Source organism: Toxotes jaculatrix, chromosome 8 (assembly GCF_017976425.1).
Source record: "Toxotes jaculatrix isolate fToxJac2 chromosome 8, fToxJac2.pri, whole genome shotgun sequence".
Classification (NCBI taxonomy): Eukaryota; Metazoa; Chordata; class Actinopteri; family Toxotidae; genus Toxotes; species Toxotes jaculatrix.
In genome coordinates, this window is record NC_054401.1 from 10,839,065 (window position 1) to 10,860,581 (window position 21,517).

The following is a 21,517-nucleotide window of genomic DNA, read 5'->3' on the forward strand; positions in this document are numbered from 1 at the left end:
AGGAGGGATGGGTTGTTAATGGACATAAGGGACGCACATAATGGGCGCACACGGGCGCTTACACTCCGAGGCGCACCGATTCATTCTGACACGCACACTATCAGCAACCAGAAACACGCACACGGAAAAACAGAACGGCAGGGACACACAAGGCGGCGGAAACAAGTACAATTACCCCAAATCTAGCCCATGTTTTCACGGAATCCGCGGCACGTTGTCATTTTCAGTATCCGAGCGGGGAAAAAACACACTCATCGCGCCGAAATGTTGCCTATCCCCGACTGAAGCGCTCAGACAGCTAGATGAGACACTACCGGTGATTTTCTTACACTGATGCCGGGATGAACTTGGTCAGATGCTCAGAGTCTGACGCCCGAAATCTCCTGCTCTCTCATCAGCAGCCGCTGCCATCTACATCCACTTCTGCCGACTTTCAGTGACATCGTGTCCAGACCACAAGGATACGGCGCTGTCCCTTCCTTTCTTACGGCACCGAGGACAGACAAATAGGCTCAATGCTTTACTAGAACACGCTGCTCAAGGCAAAACGTTGCGCTCTGGCGAATTCAAAAGCCGCCTTTAAAGAAATAAAACAACTTGTTGAACGTTTAAGGTGGCTGCTCCTTCGCAGACTGTTCAGAGCCAGTGAAGTCCAGTTTAAAGCTGAAATTCACTTTCTTACTCTGTCTCAACACGCAGAGGTCGAACAGACACGTCCACAGAGGCGCGCAGCGCATACAAACTAAATATTAAATAAATAAATGTGAATATAAAGGTCTGGATCTAATCGGCCTGTTGCCATGGCATCCGCATCCCCATCATCCATCCCCCAAGGCCGCGTGCCCGGCCGGCAAGACGCACGCATCCCTCGCAGGTACAGGTCGCGCGTCATCCTCTCTCACCAATACAGAGAGGGAGTGCGTGATGGAGAGAGTGATGCTGAAACTTTATTTAAATCTCGGAAAAGGAGCAAGAACGGTGACACGTTAGAAAAATACAAAACGGCATTAAACAAATGTCAAATACGATCAGATTATGTTGCTTAAAAGCCGCCTGGTCCTGTCGCAGATGAAGCTCAAGTGCGTTATGCCTCTGGAATAATAAATGTTCATTTTCTAATATAACACAGAGCTGATATAGCAGCCAATTTAAAACAATTTCTATGAACGTTATGTTTTATGCCTGCCAAGCTTTGTGTAAAATGTACAATCGGTGATTTGTCGCCTTAAAAACTTGAGAATTAAGGTGAGAACAGTGTTTTGAATACAAGTTTCAAATATTGTAATCTGCATTTATCTGACAGCTGTATTTACTGTGCAGATTAACATTTTATATACAAACGTGACCATCTTATATGGTACATTTTCCAAAAATGAATCAACAACCAACATTACATGAATTAGCATCACCTATAAAATGAAATTGCTTCTTCTATGTTAATGCATCAGTAGCATACAACCCCAGACCCCATATGGAAGTATAAAGACAAAAGTCCTTTAAATGTGTTCAAAATATAAACTGTCATTAAGTCGAGCACAAAAATGTTTACAGTGGCTAACATGCCCAGTCTCTGTAAAAGTGGCTATTACTTGTATTATTGGTGATAGAAGGAGGTTGAGATTCAAGGATTCAAGGCGCATTACAACTGGAAAGGAAACACCAAAGACGGAGGACGCCTGGAAAAAAAAAAGGCAAGGACGTCACATAAAAGATCATCAGACATGAGAAAGCCCCACACAGGCGCAGATATAATTAGTTTATGGGAGAACAGTATGCAGATGCGAGCATCTGGGTCATCTCAGTGGACAAAAGGAGGTGCAGTCCAATACCAGTCCTCTCTGTGTCTCTCAGCATTGCTCATAAAAGCCAAAAGAACTGCACTGTCATGGAGATAAGCGCAGGACTATGAAATAGTATAATAGAGGACAGAAATGAAAGCCTTATCTCCAAATTCTATGAAGTCTACCAATAATGATATGCTTCAACAAAGGCCAACAGAGAGACAATAATTCACTTTCAATTAAATATTACTAATAACATAAATAAGAGAGATGAACAGAAGAGGCTGGACGGCTCAATTAGTTCAGCTTCAGTCCCGACATGAACAGGAGAACAGCGTGTTAAAATGAATGGTTCAAGTTTTATTTTGGAGGGAGTCATCGCTTGCACACATTCAACTTTCCTGAGACCAGTTCCAGTGGCATGTGTTTCCTTATAATATCCTTGAATTTAAATAATTATATTTCTGTCATAATTTTGTTAATTTATCAGTGGCAGTGATTATTATTTTAATCTAATGGGGCGGTCAACATTATAGGAAGTGTCTTAAAGAGGCTCTAACACTGTCTGGTCAGCATGTCAGTCGAAATGAAAGTCCAGGTCAGGTTGTTACGGGACATTGACTGCCCTCATAATGTTAGTGTGACCGGAACCTGGGATCCAACCTGTCACCACAATCACCATGTCGCCTGATTTGAAGAACCCTCTTGCTTTCCCTGTGGAGGTAGGTGGAGAGAAACACAGAGATATTGTGAGTAAGACAAGTATCATAGCATATAAATAAGCAGGCTAATGGATGTATACAATAAGAAACAGCACGCACGCACATACACACTGACCTATGTCCATGCCAAAGTTAACCCTGTTGTCTACATCATCTGCCCAGACAGGAGCAGGCAGAGGGTGGAAGAGGACAGGAAACACTCCTCTTAACAGCTGGGACTGACGGGCCACCTGAGGAAAAGGACAGTGACACACTAAAGTGAAGCTTCAGCAATAATTTTATGGTGAACTTACTTGTAATAGGGGCTATATGTGATAAACAGTCAGTCAGCCAGTCCATTCATGATTCCATAAAAACAAAGCACACCACAGTGTCTACCTGTGACCCCCTCATCATATGTCATGGTCTTAGTGGGGACATGAGCTACTTATTTCCACCAGGGTTAAATTGTGTGAATCAATGCAAAGGTGCTCTGCAGAAAAGAGTCTTTTCAGCAACATATATATATTTTTTTAAAATTTAGCTTCATCTGGAGAGCTCTACTAATTATGGGTGTTGCCATAAGTAGGGTCACAGGGTCACACTCCTATACCAGCAGGAGTCCACGGCTGGACCAGGTCCAGATGTGCTGCTCTGGATCTGACTGTGACCTCTGAGTGTATAAGATGTGTGTGTACAGGGGGGCTTCCTATGCAGATTAACCCCACCTGATTTTAAAAATCACAGCTAATCATGACCTACTTTAAACCAGTTTGTGATGCATGTTTTAAAACAACTGTCTCAGAACAAAAAACTCTGCAAAAAGCTCCATTAAACTGAAATACACTCCAGTAAAGTATCACTTATAAATATTCTCAGCGAGCGAGACCAATCTGGCATCTTCAGCACTGTCACTATTCACAACAGACAGTGAGAGTAAATACTGACTGCATCACACATTGTTCAGTTTTGAAAAGTGTGAGTCATCAACAATTAAGTCATGTTTCTGGCAAGACAAATGCACTGCCAGTCAGATCAAAGAAAGTTCGGTTATTCAGATCACGGGAGAAGACTGTACCTGAGGACTTCTGGTGACTGCAACGATAGGACAGCGAGGGCGGTACCTGGACAGGAGGTGTGCCGATCTACAAAGACGAGGGGGAAAAAGGGATGGAAAGTAAATTATCATTGCTGACAGACATGAACAATGTTCTCAAGGATGGGTGACATTGTAAAAGAAAAACCAATGTCAGGTGCTGAGCCACTATGAGTTTCCAGAATAGCCCGATAAACCCTCTTAAAAGGTCACTTAGACTTTTTTCTCTTGAAGAAATCATTGTTGTGGCAGGAAGGGGAGTTAGTTTACAAAGCACACACTCAGAACACACACATATACAGAAAAAAACAAAAGGGGAACACAATAAACATAGTCAATAAAACTCTACCCCAGAGGAAGCAAAGGCAGGAAACAGTACAGCAATATTCAATCTGCAGCTCCACTCTGTGATAGAAAACTAACATCTGTTGTTTCCCATTTTAAAGAGCCTGCACACTCTGTTTGCAGAGAAAACCAAAAATTGCCTTTGTAATGTTTACTCAATTCTAACACTTCCAGGAATTAGTCTACAGTAAATGTTTACAGTATGTTCATGCAGAGGAAGAAAATATTGGAGGATCCAGCACCACACAATTTGTGTCACCAACATCTAGTTCCAAAGCACGTAGTAGTGTGCCCTTTATGCAGAAGAAAGTGTTTTAGTTGCCTAATAAAAACCATACTTAAACCATAGTTATTTGCCCATAAGCATGATCTTTCCCTAACCTATTCTCTTCCAATGAATAGTTTGACAACCCGGGAAATACAAGTATTTTCTTTGTTGCTGAGCGTTAGATGAGAAGATTGCTCCCACTCTCTTCGTTCTGAGGAACTGAGCCATGCTAGCTGACTCCCTTACTTTCCAGTCCTTTTGCTGAGCTAAGCTAACCTGCTGTTGTCTCCAGGTACATATTTGATGTACATATAAAAGAGTGGTATCAGTCTAAGAACATGTCATTCAATGTAATCCAGGGTTTTGCAGAAATGTCCAACACTGACGTTCTTGTGTGGAGATGGGTTTGGTTTACACACCTCCCACTGGTGGTGAGGACAATGATGGCTCCGGCACAGCATTTGAAGGAGGACTCCACAGCTCCGATGGCTGTGACCTCTGTGGGATCAGAGGAGAGAGGAGTGAGGCGACGCAACTCCTCAAATAGCTGCTGGTGGAAAATGGCCGCCTCTGCCTCCCTGCAGATCTGAGAGACAGAGAGTGGGGGGGTCAGAGGGGGAGAGAGAGTTATCAGAGGGCACTAAGTCAGATGTAACGGAATGGACATCACGCACACACAAAAACACACACCGAGTGCATCATCGCGACTGCCTCCACAGGAAACAGTCCCTTGGCGGTCTCCCCAGATAACATTACACAGTCAGCTCCATCCAGCACGGCGTTGGCGACGTCACTGCCCTCTGCTCTGGTTGGCCGTGGGTGGGCCACCATGCTCTCCAGCATCTACAAAACACACACACACACACACACACACACACACACACACACACACACACACACACACACAATATATACAATACATTAGCTTCCCATTAGTCTCTTAACCACAACCAAAATGTCTCCATCAGGCTCCGTAAAGGGATGTGATCAATTAATCCATCAAAAATAAGCCACTTTCTGTCTTTATACGTCAATTTTGGTCAGAGATCATAAAATGATGTAAGGCAGACAGGCTTTATGAAGAGAATGGCGAGAGGAGGTAATGGCTTTGTGGATGGCTGGACAGCAGTGGAGGAGAAATGAGAGATCATTTAGACTGATGCCGGCGAGTATGACTTTGCAGGATCATTATTGGCATGCCGGAGACTCAGTATCATGAGTCAATAAGCAAGGCAGACAGTTGGAAAATGAGATAGCTTGCAGCGTTGCCTGAGAGACCGCATTTCTGTAGTAGTTAAGAAGCTGCAGCTAATGCTGATTAGTGTATGTGCGTGGGTGTTGTTTGTGGGCTCGGGTCTCACGTAGCAAACCTGCTATAACGCTGTCACGCTGAGTCAAGAGCTGTAGCATAAACAAGATATAGCACGGTGACTCAACATGGCTGCAGGAGTGTTTGTGCATGTGTGTGTGTGTATTTGAGAAGGAATGTGTGTGTGTGTATTTGAGGATGAATTCATTGGACAAGTGAGCGTGTGTTTTTTTGTGAGTACATTATGCAGGAGGGTAAGGTTAATGTGCGCCTTTTAGGTTTTAATTTTAGTTTACTTGGACCCATTTCACATTTCATCGGCTAACACCGTAGTTACAGTCTGTATCTGCATATTTTATCACATCTGCATCCTTTGCTGTGTGGATGTGTTTGTGTCCAGCTCTGACCTGTGTGGCACAGATGACAGGCTTGCCGGCAGAGTTGCAGCGCCCAATCATCATCTTCTGAGCAATGAAGACTTTCTCCGCCGGGATTTCGATCCCCAGGTCGCCCCTGGCAACCATCACTCCGTCACTCTCAGCGAGGATTTCCTCAAAACTGACCAGCAGATTAGGGGAGATGAGGAGGCAAAGGATTGAGTGTTTGCAATTTTTTTTTTTTAAATATTAAAAAGAGGGAGTCGGAAAAGAGCACAAACGTAGGAGTGAACAGGGATCAGAAAGCAGAGGCAGAGGACAAAAACACTGACAGCACTTTGTTTCTGTAAATTATCCAGAATACATTAAAATCCAGTGCTGCATTGTGATCTAAAGCCTAAATCATCTGGACAAAATCCAAATCCATATGTGAAAAATACAGCTGCAAGAGATGTAAGACAGGACTTGTTGATACACAGCATCATAATTATGTAAAACTGAATCTTTATGATCTGATCTAAAAAAAAAAATCCCATTTAAATTAAAACTGTAGTTAAACATTATCAGAAGCCAGTGAGCAGTAGGAAAAAGCGAGAGATAAGTAATAGAGATGAAATAGCTTTAACATAAATTGTGCCAGATATATAAAGTGGCAGCTATAACTCACAGACAGCCTCACAGATTGCTTATCATAGATGTGTAACATCCAGAGCTGACATATTTCCATCCATCACTGACAGCCGGCTGTCCACAGGAGGGGAAGACTGCCATAAACGGTGGATTTATAAATCCTGTCACAGCCTCATTATGAAAGACTCACTGGTTTTAATTCAGGAGCATTTTCCCATGACTCACTTCTGAACCCCTTGCCGGCTCTCCACCTTGCTGATCACTTTGATGTCTCGTCCGTGTGCTCCCAAAGCTCGTCGAACATCCTTGACATCCTGGGCCGAGCGGATGAAACTGGCGAAAACCATGTCGACGCCCTGTGCCACCCCGAACCTCAGGTCAGCCTCGTCTCGCTCGCTGACCGCCTGCAGGCCGATCAGGTCGCAGCCGGGGAGATTGACACCTTTGCGACTGCAGAGCACACCGCCGGCCTCCACCACCGTGTCCACCCAGTCAGAGCCTGCAAAGGAGGAGGAGTTAAGAAAGTGTTGTTTTCCTCAGTTTCCTTATTGGGGAATTTTTGTACTTCTGCAAAAACAATAAAGACATAAATCACAAAAAGAAAACAGGACGTGAACGAAGCTGTAGCAAATTGGAAGGAAGCAGTGTTTCAACAGAGATGCAAGACTTTTTGATGCAAGATGCAAGATTTTGATAGCGTGTATTACCTATTTCTGTCACTCTGAGTCCAATGAGGCCATCATCAATGTAGATCTTTCCTCCCTTCTTGAGGACTTGGGGCAGGCTGGGATAGTCCACCCAGATAATCTTTCCATCTGTGTTGTCTTTGTCACTTTCTGCTGTCACAACACGAACATGGCTGCCCTTTTCCAGCTCCACCTCCTCCTCCACTTTCTATTCACACACACAGACACATACAGAACTAACCATCACAGACAAAGAAATTAATGCAGCCTTTTCAGTAAGCACCATTATCATTACCGTCATTATCTATTATCAACACATTTTTAAAAGCAATGTGCACTTCAGGGTCAAGAGTCTTTACAAACTTGCTTCAAGGAAATCTGTTTCAAGATAATCATCTCTATAGATGAAACCGGTGGTGCAAGTACAGAGTTTCTTCAAATCATTGTTTGGAGCTTCTGTGTTTGCCTTGCATATTGTTTACCGTGAGCATAAGAGCCAACAAAGTCAGTGTGTTGAAATAAAGAAATGTTTTAGCTGTTATTTCCTGCTCTGCTGTTATTCAAAACTAATACACACTCTACTGGCATGTCTGATTTTACGATTGGCAACCCTTCAAGTTCTGATGGCGTTATCTATAGTACGTTGATGTGTCTCTTTCGTTTGGCAAACATGACGCGTATGCCAAAAAAAAAAAAAGAAAACAATGAATTACAAATATTTGACCCTGTCATCCTAGGAGAGATTTTTATCTCTGTTTGCTGTTGCAAAATCAACCTGCATCCGAGCCAGGCTTAAACCTGTTCGATCTAACCACTGTCTGTCTGACCAATTCCCTTGCTGAGTTTCAGCAAGCTGGTGTGTTTTACAGCTTTTGTGGCTGAATAGTTCTGGTACTTCATTTCAGAGATTTTGAGCTCCAGTGACGATGATGACGTGACAGACTGTATGAAGTTAAAACTGTCAAAACTGTGTTAGATATTATGCCTCACCCTTCCTGTCATCCACCTATCAACGCTGTTAATGTTAATGTAAAATGTTATCTGCTAAAAATAAAATAAATGAAACAATGTCATGACAAGTAAGACAGAAATTAGCTGCTAATATATTATAAAGACAATATATAAAATACAGCATCAACATATCAACATATAATTATGTGTAACATGTGATAGTAACTATTTTATCCTCCAATTAAGCAACTAAACAGACTTTAAAGGAGACACAAGCAAGAGTCAGTGTGCAGCTTACACGTCATGCAGAGCATTTTGTAAGCTAATCAAGGCATGAAGAGGTTTCCAACAGCTTACAGTTATTTGTTCAGCAAAGCAGACGGCATGTAATAGAAACACAAAGAGCAACACAATCAGATGATGATGAAAAAGAAAATAAGCACACAGGAACAGTTCCTGTTCAGTAGGAATACAGTGTACAGTCTGCACCTCTTACACCTGACTGCATGTGACTGGTTAATTAGGTTTAGAAGCATAACACGCTTACCCCTTTCACTAATCCAGTGCGGATCTCTGGACCCTTCGTATCCAAAGCGATGGCAACTGGCCGATAATACAAGGGGTCAGAGGTGATCGTCTCCACTGCCTCTCTGATGTTCTTGATGGTTTCACCATGGTACTGACAGACAAAAGTAAGCAGACAGACACAGAATCAATACATGACTAAACGAAAGACCAAAGCATACGTGTTGTGTAAGCTCTGCCATTGTGAGAAAGGGCACAGACACACAAACATAAAGTGTACATACTTCATGTGAGCCATGAGAGAAATTCAGTCGAGCAATATTCATTCCTGCTTTGACCATCTCCTGGAGTTTGTGGATTGATCGGGATGCAGGACCTGAAAGGAAGTGGATTGAGAGGACATTTTACCCGAAAACTGTCATACAAGCAGAAACCATAGGTCCGCTGACAAAAATGAACAATTCTGATAATTGTTCAAATGATCAAGTAAAATGACAAATATTTCCTGATCACAGCTTCTCAAATGTGACGATTTGCTTTTTTCTTTGTTTTCTGTGAAAATAAAATGAGTATCTTTGGATGTTGGACTGTTGATAAAACAAAACAAGAAATTCGGACCAGGAACACTGAATTGAGCCGTTTTCACTATCTCTTGATATCTTCATGATATTTTACTAGCCATTGATCAGCAGATTAACTGATGATGTAAATGACTCATAGTAATTCAACGCCACTATCTGGAGAACCACAGCTCTGGAGAACCACCAGGCAATTTAGATACTGTACTTCTTTCTAATTATTTTCTGTTTTTATTTTCTGGGCAGACGAAAAGCGATGAGAGCTGAACAGCACCACAGCCAAGAATCAGACCCTGCCAACACACTGAAGGCCACCCAGCACACCGGAGCTGGCTGAGTGTCAGGGAGCCTGCGATGATGTACAACAGTTGCCAGAAAACAAACTTGAAACTGAGACTCACTGTCTGCAACAAGTCGTCAAACTCACCGATTGTGCAGATTATGCTGGTGTTGCGAGCAGTGATTGGCTCCTGGTCGATGTCCAGCAGACAAAGATGCTCCAGGAAGGTGTCAGCCATGCTGGCATCCAGCTGCTGGCGTTGGATGAAAGAGTCCGGCAGTGTCATCGCCTCCGAGTAGCGCCTGATGCGAGCTATAGTGACAGAGAAATGCTGTCAGCAGGGTGAAGACAGTCAGGAAAACTCTACTGCCAACTCCACCTGCGAGTACACATGAACTAAACACCTCCAACAGAAAAACAGTCTCATTTCTGTGTTAATGATGAAGAACAACAACAGCAACACCTCTACTATGTGTTAGGCAGGAAGAGCAAAGATAAAAATGGCAGCTAACAACAACAGATTCTAAATGTACAGTCAGATCAGAGGAAACATTTAGAGCATCTGCACACAAAGGCACAGAAACACACCACACACTGACCTGACATTAACTACAAGGTAGAGGGGTCATGAAAATTTCACAGTCTGGCATTCAGTTGTCATACAAGCTGGTAATATGAAAAGAAAACACAACTGATTTTAATGCCATATAGAGGGAACACATTGTAAATGGTTTTATACTGACATTTGAAGCAAGTGAAAATAGGGGTATCTCTACATCAGAAATTCAATAACAAAAGCTGTTTTTACAGACAACTAAAAAGATTCAGACTATATTCAGATTTCACAGAGTTTAATAAAATATAATTTCCCTCTCTACTGGCAAATTAATTAAGGAGGAGAGAGGCATCTTGCATTCTCAGAGTTGACACTCAAACTGAAAGGAGACGGATTTGATTGTGTTTTTGTTGTTGCACCGTCTGTCAGCGTAGGAGCTATCGGTTTGTCTCCATCCTGGAAGCATCAGTACCAACAAACCCTCCATAAACAAATGACAACTGAATGAATACAAGTGAAAAAAAATCTCTATTACTTATCTCTCGCTTTCTCCTACTGCTCACTGGCTTCAGCTGAGCAAATTGTAAATACAACATTAGCAAATTATTAACTTATTTTGTTAATGGCAATGGTGAGGAAACAGTTGACCATTGCTCCTTTACCAGACAAAGACCTGCATTAGCATTTATTTAGAGTTGTGTTTCTGGACACTTGTTGAGTTTTAATCCAATAATCACTCTCTGCTATTATTTTTCTCTTCTTCTAGTTCTGTGGGAAATATCAAGCTCTTCAGCTACTAATATGTTCACCAACACTTTGTTACCAGAGCCTTTTCACTGAGACAAACAGCTGCTGCTGGAGGCTGATCAAAATGGTGAGAGTGAACCAAAACTTGAAGAAGTTGAAGACTGTGCAACCAAAATAAATGAGCTGAAAAATGCTAAAAATCCCCACACATCTAATGTTACAGTTCAATGATTTCCAGACCCAAATGCAAACACGTGCAGAGGCAGTTTAGGTACATGTAGCCACTCTTTACTAAACTTACTGGCAAGCAGGAGGACAAAATGGCAGAACAGAATCCAGACACAAGGCCAACATAAACTCGATGGTAACTAAGGATCTCCTCCATGAACAAAACAAGGAAGGAGGCAAATCCACAGAAACAAGAAGGGAACAAACAAAGACTAACTTAAAAAAAAAAGGAGAGCACGGAAGAAAGAGACTTAAATACAGGAGGGAACCAGAGGTAGTTGGGAGCAGGTGAAATAAAAGAGGGCGGGGCAAACAATTGCAAAGGCAGGAAACCACAAAGACAGGAAGTAACACCATAACTGATACATAAGGTATGTAACTTCACAATAAAACAGGAAACACTAAACAGAAAAAGAAAGAAACCAAACAAGAGTCCAATAAAGAGTTAGTGAAGGGGCTGATCTGGTTTCACCACTATCACCGACCCCTTTTACATCACATATAGTCATTTGATCCATGAGTAATATAAAAATATTGATTAGACCAGCTTTAAAAGTCAAATTATTTGGTTATCTGAGGCTAAAGAATCTCAACAATTATTGCAGGATTGCCGGTCACTACTGCTGCTGCTTAAAATCTGAGAGTACAGACCAGTAAATGGAGCCGATGTCTCTCATGCAAAGCATTGTGGTACCTGGCTGAGGGCTTTGAGCCAGTACAATGGCATCCATTTTAAAGGATGTCACAGTCAGTCAAGCCTGCAATTTCTGCCACCACAGGGGAACAGAGTGTAAAAACCAGAGAGGGGAGACAGACAAGGTCGGTGCTAACAGCACAACAGGAGTCAAGAGGTGAGGACAAGGGGAGAGGAGAGGAGGGGAGGAACAATGGAAAGTGAGGATAAGAAAGGAGGAATCTGACAAGGTAGAGGATTTCTGTAAGTCTATTTTGGGGAAAAAAAGAAAAGAAAGTGTATTTTTGATTGTTTTTAATCGGTTATTTGTTACCTTGTTAAGAGCTTGTTAACCAGTGTCTAAAGTCATGCTTTAAATCCCTGGTACTGCTACTTGTTCCAAAAACTGAGAAAGACAAAGCTGAAAGTGTGCAGAGGAAACTCAGGATAATATGAGCATGCACAGCTCCTCTATCCTGTGGATTTGGTAGCTGTCAGTGTTTTCTCCCTCTTTCTCTTTGTGTCTTTTTCTCTCTCTCTCCACCTCCCTGTGACCCAGTTCTGCCGCACTGCTGCACACATCATTACGTGTCCCACTGAGATCCTCCTCTGACACATCCCAGAGTGTACACATGGAAACACACACACACACATATATATACAGGTACCTGTTACTGGAAGGCTGACTATAAATAAAGCAGACTTCAGGTCAAAGACACAGATGTCGCAAAATATCCGTCAATGCGCAGCCTTTACGACTGATAACAAAGGTGAACCAGTTGATGGGCGTGGCCACAATATAACAGGAATGACCTGTTTGCAGTGGGTCACATTCCGACACGAACGCAGGTCAGCGCATGCTGATGCTGTCGATCAGTGAACCCAAGGTAAGGGGGTAGATTTTTGTCTAACTCTGCACTGAAGTTCAAAAGCATCTGACAAACGACACGGTGGGGCATTACCTGACCTCATAGTTAAAAAGTGGCAATTGAGTAATTTGCAGCAAATGATGGAGTAAATTTGATACTGCCTAGTCACTGCTACTGGAAAACATACAAATAATTAGCAACTAAACTAAGATAGATCTAAATAACCTCGCACAAAGCTCCTTTGTACATGCAGATCAAATAATCTATAAAGCTAGGTAAATTATCGGTGCTTAACAATGTTAAGGTTCTACGATAATGTACAAATAAGGCGCATTTGTTGTAACTTTGCACCCCTCAATACAAAAAAATGTCCTTGGTCCACTTACCCATTTTGAGTAAACCGTCCATTAAATGATCCAAATCCACTTCCCAGTTCCTCCTCTCAGTTTATTTTAGGATTTCTTGGATTTTGTTCTGTAATTTGTCCAGATTTTTTCCTCTGTCTTTACCTTTCCCTGTGCTCACATTTAGCACCTGTTATTCTCTAAGTCTTGTGTCACCTGGACAAGCCTAGTTCAGCCTCTTTGATTCATTTTTACCCTCTGACCCCTCTGCTGCCCCCTCATCTCTCCTCCCACTCACCCCACTTGGAGTGAGTCCACTGCTTGCGACAGACGGTTATGCTGAGTGAGTGTAGGTGGCCAAACCTGACTGGGCCAAGAGGATACTAAAAATGGAAAAACCTTATGTCAACAGACAGGTACACTAAACTATCCGGGTGTACTACAATACACAGTGACAGTTGTCTTTTAGCTGCAGCGCTGTAGATTATGTAATGCTAACCCTGACCTCAAACTGATATACAGTTAACCTCAAACCTGTGCACTACATTCCCCTCTGTTCTATATTGTGCTTAAACGATTAGTCTATAAATCGATTAGGTGATTGACAGAAAAGTAATCATCAGCAACTTTGATGATTTGTTGCCTTCAAATTATTAATATAATTTGAACATGTTCTGGTTTTAAACCGTTGGTTGGACAAAAACCAGGTTGTGAAACACTCCTGACTGTTGGGTCATTAAAAAATGATTTCTCACTTTTCTAATAGGTCAAAAGCCAAAATGGTTTATTAGCTATTGATTATAAGCCATAGGGTACAGATTATCCTGCATTAGAAAGTGTTTCCTAGGTTAGGAAAAAAATAGTCAGTTTATGTCAGGTTTAGTTGGCATTTCTTGATGTCAGAAAGTTTGTGAGATCCTGATTAAGCCTGTTTCACTACTTTGCTGCCCTCCACGTTTTGCATTCACCCACTGCAGCATGTTGCTGTTTTACTGGAAAGCACATAAACCACATCCTTTGTTAGAGAACTGTGGACTGATAATGACTGCTGTTACATAAGTGTGAGACTTTGACAAATGAGGTGACACACAGAGATGATGTGTCCTCCACTCATTCTCGGTGACACAGTTTACTCAAGGTTTCTTGTTGGTTTCTAGAAACTGTGCATGGAGCTGCTCTCTGCAGAGTTGTCTCTATGCACAGTCACGCATGAAGCCAGGCTGACAGAGGGTGTAAATCGTTAGCCAAAGGACAAACAGATCTTTGTTCCAGAGTTGACTGGAGGAAATTTACCCTGCAGCTCTCCGCCCTGTGAAGCACGCACCTAGTATGATATAATAGTGCTGCACTTAATTACCAGATTGGAGTAAAGGTCAGTTTTACGCATGGAGACCAAAGTGCAACAACACGATATTCACCATAAATGTGCGATTTTTCAAATGCAAATATATAATATATATAAAACATGAGCCACGTTGCAGTATTATTATTATTATTATTATTAAAACTTCCTCCCAAACTGTAATTTTAATATCGAGCTCTTAATCTTAATCTGCTTGAGAGTTAAACTGTTGTGGGAGAAAATATTGTCTAAATGTCTGTGACCGATGCTCGTCAGCAAACTGGGGAAAAAAGGAAAAAGTGATCAATATTTGGCTTAGCGACCGAAATAAACAGCAGGAAAGATTCCCATCTGAAAAATAAACAATCTAATTTTTTTTTAAACTGTTGCGTCAAAGGAAGGTACAAAAATAAATACTGGCACGTTAAATACAATACTTAATCTGCCAACACAGTACAGAGAGACAGCGTGTAGAAAGGTTGTAAGGTGTAGATGTTTAGAAAAGACATGACCAACCTGTTGTATGCGTGAAGCAGGCCAAGACTGACTGGAGAGGAGGGACAGCGCGACAAACGTAAATGAATGGATTCATGTGAATTTTAGCGCCATCTGGTGGACAGTAGAGTTAAGGCTGCTTTTTGCAAGATGAGCCACAATGAAGACAACAGGAGGAGGAGATGGTACTTTATTTGTCAGCATGATCAATTCTTGGACTGAATATAAAGAGTATGAGAAAAAAAGTATAGTAGTAGTATAACCTTCAGTGATTATCATAAGAAATCTGGCTGTTATGTTGCCAGATTAGCACAGACTAATGTGTGTGATTCAACATGCTGAGCGCCGTCTCTCTTCTCCGTGAGTGTGTCAGAGTTTGCTGAAAGTGATCCTTGGTGGAGTTTCAGGCTGGAGGATGAGGGTGTATGTGGTTTTGATGTCCTCTGAGGATGGCACGCTGATATGGAAGCTCAGCAGGATCTAGACAGAGAGTTAGGAGAGGAGGAGGGTAAAGGGAGTGCAAGGGGGGAGGAGGTGGTAATGGAGGCACGGAGACAGAGGGGAAGAGAAACAGCAGAGTGTTAAGAAGGACCACAGTTGTGTTATACTCACCAGCACTAGAGAAAATGTACTTACATTTTCTCTAGTGCTGTCCATAGGTACAATTATTGTGATACTTTCTTTTTACAGGTGTGTTTTCATTTTACACTACCTGATACTCCTGCTCCTCTACAGATATTGATATTTTCATGCTGGCAGGGGATTTTACACAATCTAGCAACTCGAATGCTCGACCAGTTACAACAGTAAAATGCTGCTTCATTGTTGATTGCTCCAGTATAAATAGAGTAGTTCATTATATCAGTAACAAAGGTTGGTTTTCAGTGAAACAACCACTTTTACTTTTTGTGCTTCAAGTAAATTTACTGAACTTTTGCTCAAGTAAAACTTTTAAATGCAGGACTTTTACTTGTAATGGAGTATTTTTACATAGTGGTGCTGGTACTTTTACTTATGTACTTCTTTCACCACTGCTCAGCAGACACTGGTTAAGCTTGTCAGATCTCCTGCTTCTCTTTCCTCCCTTTATATCTCAACACTAGACTTTCCAACTCCTTTCTTTCCTGTTGCATCACATCCTTTCTCCCTGATCCTGTCCTCATCCTCTTTCTCTTGTCTGCAGTCACTCACATGCATAAGCAACAGCTGCATCTCGTTCTCAGCAATCCTCCTCCCGACACACTGCCTCGCTCCAAACCCAAATGACAGGGAGCGAAACCCTGACCCTTCGGGTCTTTGGCCTTCCTCCCCGCTGTTGCTCCACCGGGCAGGTTCAAAGCGCTCTGGATTCTCAAAGACCTCTTTACTCCTTCCCAGGGGGTAAAGACAGACATGGACCATCGTCTGAGGGCGAGAGTTCAATGCCGTCAAAGGCAAAGAAAGTCAGCTGTAGCGCTAAATGTACCTGAAAGTTTTTGTGGGCAGATCTGAATTTTTGGGAGAAAGACAGTCAGAGTCTGATCACTCACCCCAGCAGGAACATGGTAATTCTGAAGAACAATGTCTTTGATTGGCATCCGCTGCACTGTGATTCCCACCGGATATAACCTGACACAATCCAAAACACACCAAAAACACACACGCACATGCAAACACAACAATAGATTTGTGTGTTCCAAGATGTTACCATTGACTTCCCACTCAGTTCTCAACACAAACTCAGGATTACCAGTAATCGATTCTCATTTGAGGCATTTGTCAGATGCACCTGTTGATGAAAACACTTGAAATGTAATGGATGGAAGCAGACTCTCAGACAGATGTTCACAAGCTCAGCGTAGGATTTTTTTCATGCTCTGTTGATCTGAATCATCCATCACCTCAGGTCATTTCTGTTTTGAAGTCACAGCTGTAGTTTTTGCTCCTGGTTAAAGGAAAGTCCCATGTTTATGTAGCTCACAGACTTCGTTCAAAATACACCCACAGCATCGTTTTAGAGAGGGTTATGTTTAGGTTAAGTTAGGTCAGATTCAGCTGGGTCAGGTTAGAAGTGTCTTTTTTTTGTGAGTCTGCGACTGCAGATTCTTATCCATCATGCAGAACCAAGAGAGAGGCACCTGATCATAAAATGACAACAACTCCAAACATACAGCCAGGGGTCATGAAGACTTATCTTCAGAGACAAGAAGAGCAAGGAGCCCTGCAAAAGATATCATCAGAGGCCTGGCCCCAACAAAGCCCTGATCTCAACATCATGTAATCAGTCTGGGATTACATGAAGAGACAGAAGACACACACATACACACACACACAGTCAGACTGTGGCACTTTTTCCAGGGTGGAACAACCTACCTGCTAAGTACCTTAAAAACTGTGTGTGTGTACCGAGTTACTGGTGCTGGTTCAAAAGCAAAGTGTGGTCACCAAATATTGATTATTACTCAAACCTATGAACAATAAAATAATATTCCAGCATGTGACTACTGTTGGTTTCTATGCATTGTGTATTTGATAAGAACATGAAGGCTACAGGGCACACATGCAGACATGTGTGTTTAAGTAGGTGATCAACAGAAAACAAAATTCCCAGGGGCCCACAGATAGGAACAACCGGCCTTATGCAAGTGAGTCTTGAGTTTTGCCTACCTGAGAATCTCTTTGATGGTGCCTCTCAGTAGTGGCGCCCCCTGCAGGGCTTTCTGAGGGTCACCACCAGCCTGTGCCCATGATGTTCTCACCTGCTGCCTCACCCTCTCCTGCACCTCTGGGTTACGGCCGAGCTCAAACAGAGCAAACTGCAGCGGCACTGCTGTCTGCAGAGAGGATGGGATGAGAGGTCACACAGAATCAAGTCAAGGCGAAGAGGACGCAAGCCAAAGAAGACAATCAGTCACACAAACACACCGTGTCGACCCCTCCAGCCATCAACTCAGTGATGTTAGCTTTGATGAGGTCCAAAGATAGCTGCCCTTTCTCCATAAGCTGGCCCAGGACCCCGGTGTATTGGCCTCCAGCTGCCCCACCCTTAAACCCTGGACCCTGGGAGGATGACAGGCGCTGGTACCACCTCTGGATCCTGGCATCAGCTTGAAGAAGCCCAGGACAGGATGACAAAGTCAGGTGAGGTGCGAGCAATGAGGGAAGAATATATCGATAGAAGAGAGTTAGATCAGCTAGAAATGTTGAGCAAATGGTCCATTATTCCTGCATTAGAAGTAAAATCAATGTCGCTCTTTCTACCATGACTGAAGATGTGATCCCATGCAGTGGCGTGCTCAGTCCACAGGGGAGCGCGGATGCGGAGCAGGAGGCGATGGGGCAGGTAGAGGAGAGGAGGGGTGGTCGCCAGCATTCGCTCCACGGCCCAGATGAACTTCTGAGACTCCAAGGAGGGAGATGAGGAGAAGAGGCCGATACGTTCCCCATAGATCACATGGCAACTGGCTAGAGGGAGGGAGGAGAGAAGGAAGGGTGTTGGTGTATGGGAGGGTGAGGGTGAGAGATAAATGACAAGTTTCAAGGTGAGCTAAGAGCTCGAAACAATATGCAAAATTTTTAAAAAGGACAAGGCTAAAACCAGTTGAAACCCTGTTTTTGAAAATGTTGTAAACCATTAAAGGCTTTACTGGATAATCAACTTTAGGTTCACAGTTTTTTAAATAGATCATAAAACCTCCACACTCATATTTTCATGTTTTGAAATTTAAACTATTAATGATTATGTGGGCCTATAAGCTGAGCACATCATGGTTTGAGTTCATGAAAAGTACTAAATAAAGTCCAAAGTCTAAATAACGTTGTTGTTTTTTTTATCTTGGTAAACTTTGTTTCTCTCAGTGACAGCAAGAAAACTTTCTGCAGTTTCCAAATGTTTTCTGAGTGCTTTCAGTGTCTCACAGGAACTGTCTCTCCTCCACCCGACATCCATCACCTGTCAGACGTGCTTGTGTTATATTAACTACACATCAGTGAGTGTAATAGAGTTTCTTGCAGGTCTATTCCTACCAAGGCTTAGCACCTGGATTCATGTGCTGTGGTCCATTAAGAACAGACCAGCATGACTCAAAGTCATCAACTCTCCCCCCTCTTCGCTCTCACGCACACACAGATGCACACAAGTGTGAGTCACACAAGCATTTACACTTGTGAATGTGGCATGTTGCAGATAGTCACATGAAAGGAGCAGACCTGGTGAAAAAATGCAGGGGCTTTGATGATCTTTGTTGGTGTTTCTATTTTTAAAGGTGCCTGTTCTCCTTGACCTCCTACATCTGTAATATGTTAATGACAGAAATGCCTCGGGTTAGAGAGAGAGTTGCTTCTCTGTTACGAGGTGAGAATATTTTAAAATGAAACCAGAAAGAGGTAGAGCAGCAGAGGCAGTGAGGCATTAGCAAAGGAAAGTTGGTTTTTTTTTTATTTTAAAAAGGTGATGTTCCTGCAGATTGTATAATGTCTCTGACGTGAGAAGGTGTCACAGCCTGCATCAGCATTTGTGACTCAACCCATAGACCTGATAGGCTGAATGAAAGCCTGCCAAAAGAAGGCGATGACATTAATCCACACACTCCCCTCCCCGAGGACATTGAGGTCAATCATTGCTGGATGAAAAGGAGACATTTCCACTGTATCCCCTTCCTTTTACACCTCTCTACCCTTGACTCATTTCTCCTGGATAGAAAAAAGAGCCATATTTTTGTGGTCAGTGTAAATAAAACAGGAATTCAGGTACACTCAAGCTACACAGTCACACCTGAAATATACACAAAGAAACCACAGGTCACAAATCACTGAGGAGGATGACCTCTGACCTTCTAACGCAAAGCGGAAGAGATCAGGACTGGGATCGATTGTCAGACTGCGTTTCCCCTCCTCTCCTCTTCCCTCCCTCTCGACTCTGGCTCGCATCATTTGACAGAAATCCTTCGCCACCTCATCCAGGAGAGGGAGAAAACGTTTTACGGCCGCACTCATCATCACCTCCTTGTTGAGCAGAAGACGGTCGGTTCTCCACTCTTCACCGTTCCTGTGGAGGGAAGATTTGAAGCCAAGCGTTAAAATTGACCCATTTCTTTTCTGCTCAATTACTGTCAAGCAAAGAATGTGTGTTGGGAAGAAAACTATAACACGTTTCTTAAGCAGATGTTCTGTTGCTTTAGTGAAATCGTCCCAAAGTGCATGTTCCAATTTGCGTGTTCCCTTGTCTTAACCTGAACCCTGACAAAGCCCTAACTGCAACAAGTCACTTTATCTTTACCTCAACCAGTTATTTTTGTGATGCTTGACTATAACCTAAACTAATGCCATGGACAGATTGTGAGATTATGGAAGTTTGGCAAGGTCAAAAGAAATTACACTATAGGTCACATTATGGGAGATGCTGGATCCAGGGTTTTTTTTTTTTTACGCACTAAAGGTTGGGTCAGGTCTGTTGCATTAATTTTGACTGTTCTTTTTGTTAATCTCTGTACAGTGAGAAAAAAAAAAAACTTTCCAAAATGTCCAACTTTGGCACATTCCCACATGTGCAAATAAGCCAGTTTTACTGGAATTTTACCTGAATTGGTTCATTTTCCTTTTAACAGGACTTTTGCCATCAGAATAATTTGAACAATGCTAAAAATCACAATAATGCTTTACATATAAGAGATTTATATTTAAGCTACAGTAACAAGAATATAGCTAATTACTTTGCACAGCTGGCTGACACACAGACCCACACAAAGTTGTTTCCAATTTGTTACTTAAGGGAAATTTGCATTGATTTACATTTGTATTTTGTCCCCAGAACGGAGGTAAGTCCACACAGTGTGATTGTTCAAATAGACTTAAATCACCGCCATGAGAAATACACGTTTATACACAGATGCCGCACTGACTTGAGGAAGACCCCCTTGCTGTGCTTGCGTGTCTCGCGATGTGTGGCCCAGGGCTGCAGGGTCATCCGTTGGGGGTGGAGGCCCTCTGAGCGAAACAGCTCTCCGATGTCTGATGGCAACATGATGTTCACACTCTTGTGTGTGCCCACATGTTCCCTTCACACACACACACACACACACACACACAGAAAAAGGCCATGGTGTAAACTCACATGCATTACAGTGATCAACACTTTGTCTCCTTATTCTTGCATCATTTCAACAGTTAAAGTGATCACCAATGCATCCTCAAATCTCTTTAAACATTAATGTCTATGATACCATCCCATCTCTCTTCACTCTACCTGTAGATGGGGCCGAGGGCGTTGAAGGTCTGCTCCATGTGTTTGTGGCGCTGCCTGAAACTGTCCTCTCTCCAGAACTTCACCAGGTTGACCCAGCCGCTCCTCCCAGTGTGAGGGATCTCCTCAAAGCTCCGCACCCGTCCATCCACACCTCTCTTTCTAACTCCTGTGCCCTTAGCTCCTTTTCTTCCATCTAATTTTCCATCTACCACAGTGTTTGCTGCAGTCACACATAGAGCCTTTTGTGGTGCGACACCAAAAAACAAATTTCTGGACCCACAGGTGCCCTGTGGTCTGGTACACCCAGTCACTCGAATGGACATGCTCCTCATGGTCCAAACGAGATGTGTCCATCGGTCTCATGCAGAGTTGTGACACCCCTCGTTGCCGTTGTCTCTGCAGGACTGATTATTTCCCTCCTCTGACCCCAAACTTCTATCCTTGAATGTGCTCTAACACTCTGATGAACTGATAGGAGGTGACGATTTATGAATCTGAGTGTCAGAGTTCAAG

The 21,517-nt window shown here is 42.8% G+C and overlaps 2 protein-coding genes across 5 annotated transcripts; both read right to left on the reverse strand.

The window, feature by feature from the left end:
- Nucleotides 1-971: 971 nt before the first annotated feature.
- On the reverse strand, nt 972-14,824 carry pklr (pyruvate kinase L/R). Of its 3 annotated transcripts, none has more exons than XM_041044561.1 (12): nt 14,803-14,824; nt 9,675-9,839; nt 8,954-9,045; nt 8,692-8,823; nt 7,215-7,401; nt 6,733-7,006; nt 5,908-6,058; nt 4,882-5,034; nt 4,611-4,777; nt 3,561-3,627; nt 2,619-2,733; nt 972-2,495 (listed from the first exon to the last, which is right to left on the reverse strand). In XM_041044561.1, exons 2-12 carry the CDS (start codon nt 9,811-9,813, stop codon nt 2,389-2,391), a joined length of 1,584 nt encoding a protein of 527 aa, XP_040900495.1. In that variant the 5' UTR covers nt 9,814-9,839; nt 14,803-14,824; the 3' UTR covers nt 972-2,388. The 3 variants fall into 3 exon arrangements, with proteins under 3 accessions (XP_040900495.1, XP_040900493.1, XP_040900494.1); XM_041044559.1 differs by lacking the exon at nt 14,803-14,824 and adding an exon at nt 12,987-13,211; XM_041044560.1 differs by lacking the exon at nt 14,803-14,824 and adding an exon at nt 11,132-11,327.
- A 163-nt stretch (nt 14,825-14,987) lies between these two features.
- Nucleotides 14,988-21,336, reverse strand: LOC121186010 (cytochrome P450 11B, mitochondrial). Of its 2 annotated transcripts, XM_041044588.1 has the most exons (9): nt 21,005-21,336; nt 20,646-20,816; nt 19,593-19,807; nt 18,022-18,225; nt 17,686-17,867; nt 17,428-17,594; nt 16,311-16,389; nt 15,973-16,185; nt 14,988-15,261 (listed from the first exon to the last, which is right to left on the reverse strand). In XM_041044588.1, the coding sequence occupies exons 1-9, from the start codon at nt 21,334-21,336 to the stop codon at nt 15,151-15,153; spliced, it is 1,674 nt and encodes a 557-aa protein (XP_040900522.1). In that variant the 3' UTR covers nt 14,988-15,150. The 2 variants fall into 2 exon arrangements, with proteins under 2 accessions (XP_040900522.1, XP_040900523.1); XM_041044589.1 differs by lacking the exon at nt 14,988-15,261 and having other exon boundaries at nt 16,119-16,389; nt 20,661-20,816.
- Nucleotides 21,337-21,517: the final 181 nt, after the last annotated feature.

Coding starts and splice junctions, on each gene's coding strand:
- pklr (XM_041044559.1), bottom strand. CDS start 13,008: ATGGACGGTTTACTCAAAATGG. Junction 7,402..8,691: donor GCACTGGATTAGTGAAAGGG/GTAAGCGTGTTA, acceptor GTGTGTGAATAG/AAAGTGGAGGAGGAGGTGGA. Junction 5,035..5,907: donor CTGTCATCTGTGCCACACAG/GTCAGAGCTGGA, acceptor TGTGTTTTGTAG/ATGCTGGAGAGCATGGTGGC.
- LOC121186010 (XM_041044588.1), bottom strand. CDS start 21,336: ATGAGGAGCATGTCCATTCGAGTGACTGGGTGTACCAGACCACAGGGC. Junction 20,817..21,004: donor GCCCTCGGCCCCATCTACAG/GTAGAGTGAAGA, acceptor GTGTGTGTGAAG/GGAACATGTGGGCACACACA. Junction 16,186..16,310: donor ATTACCATGTTCCTGCTGGG/GTGAGTGATCAG, acceptor TCTCGCCCTCAG/ACGATGGTCCATGTCTGTCT.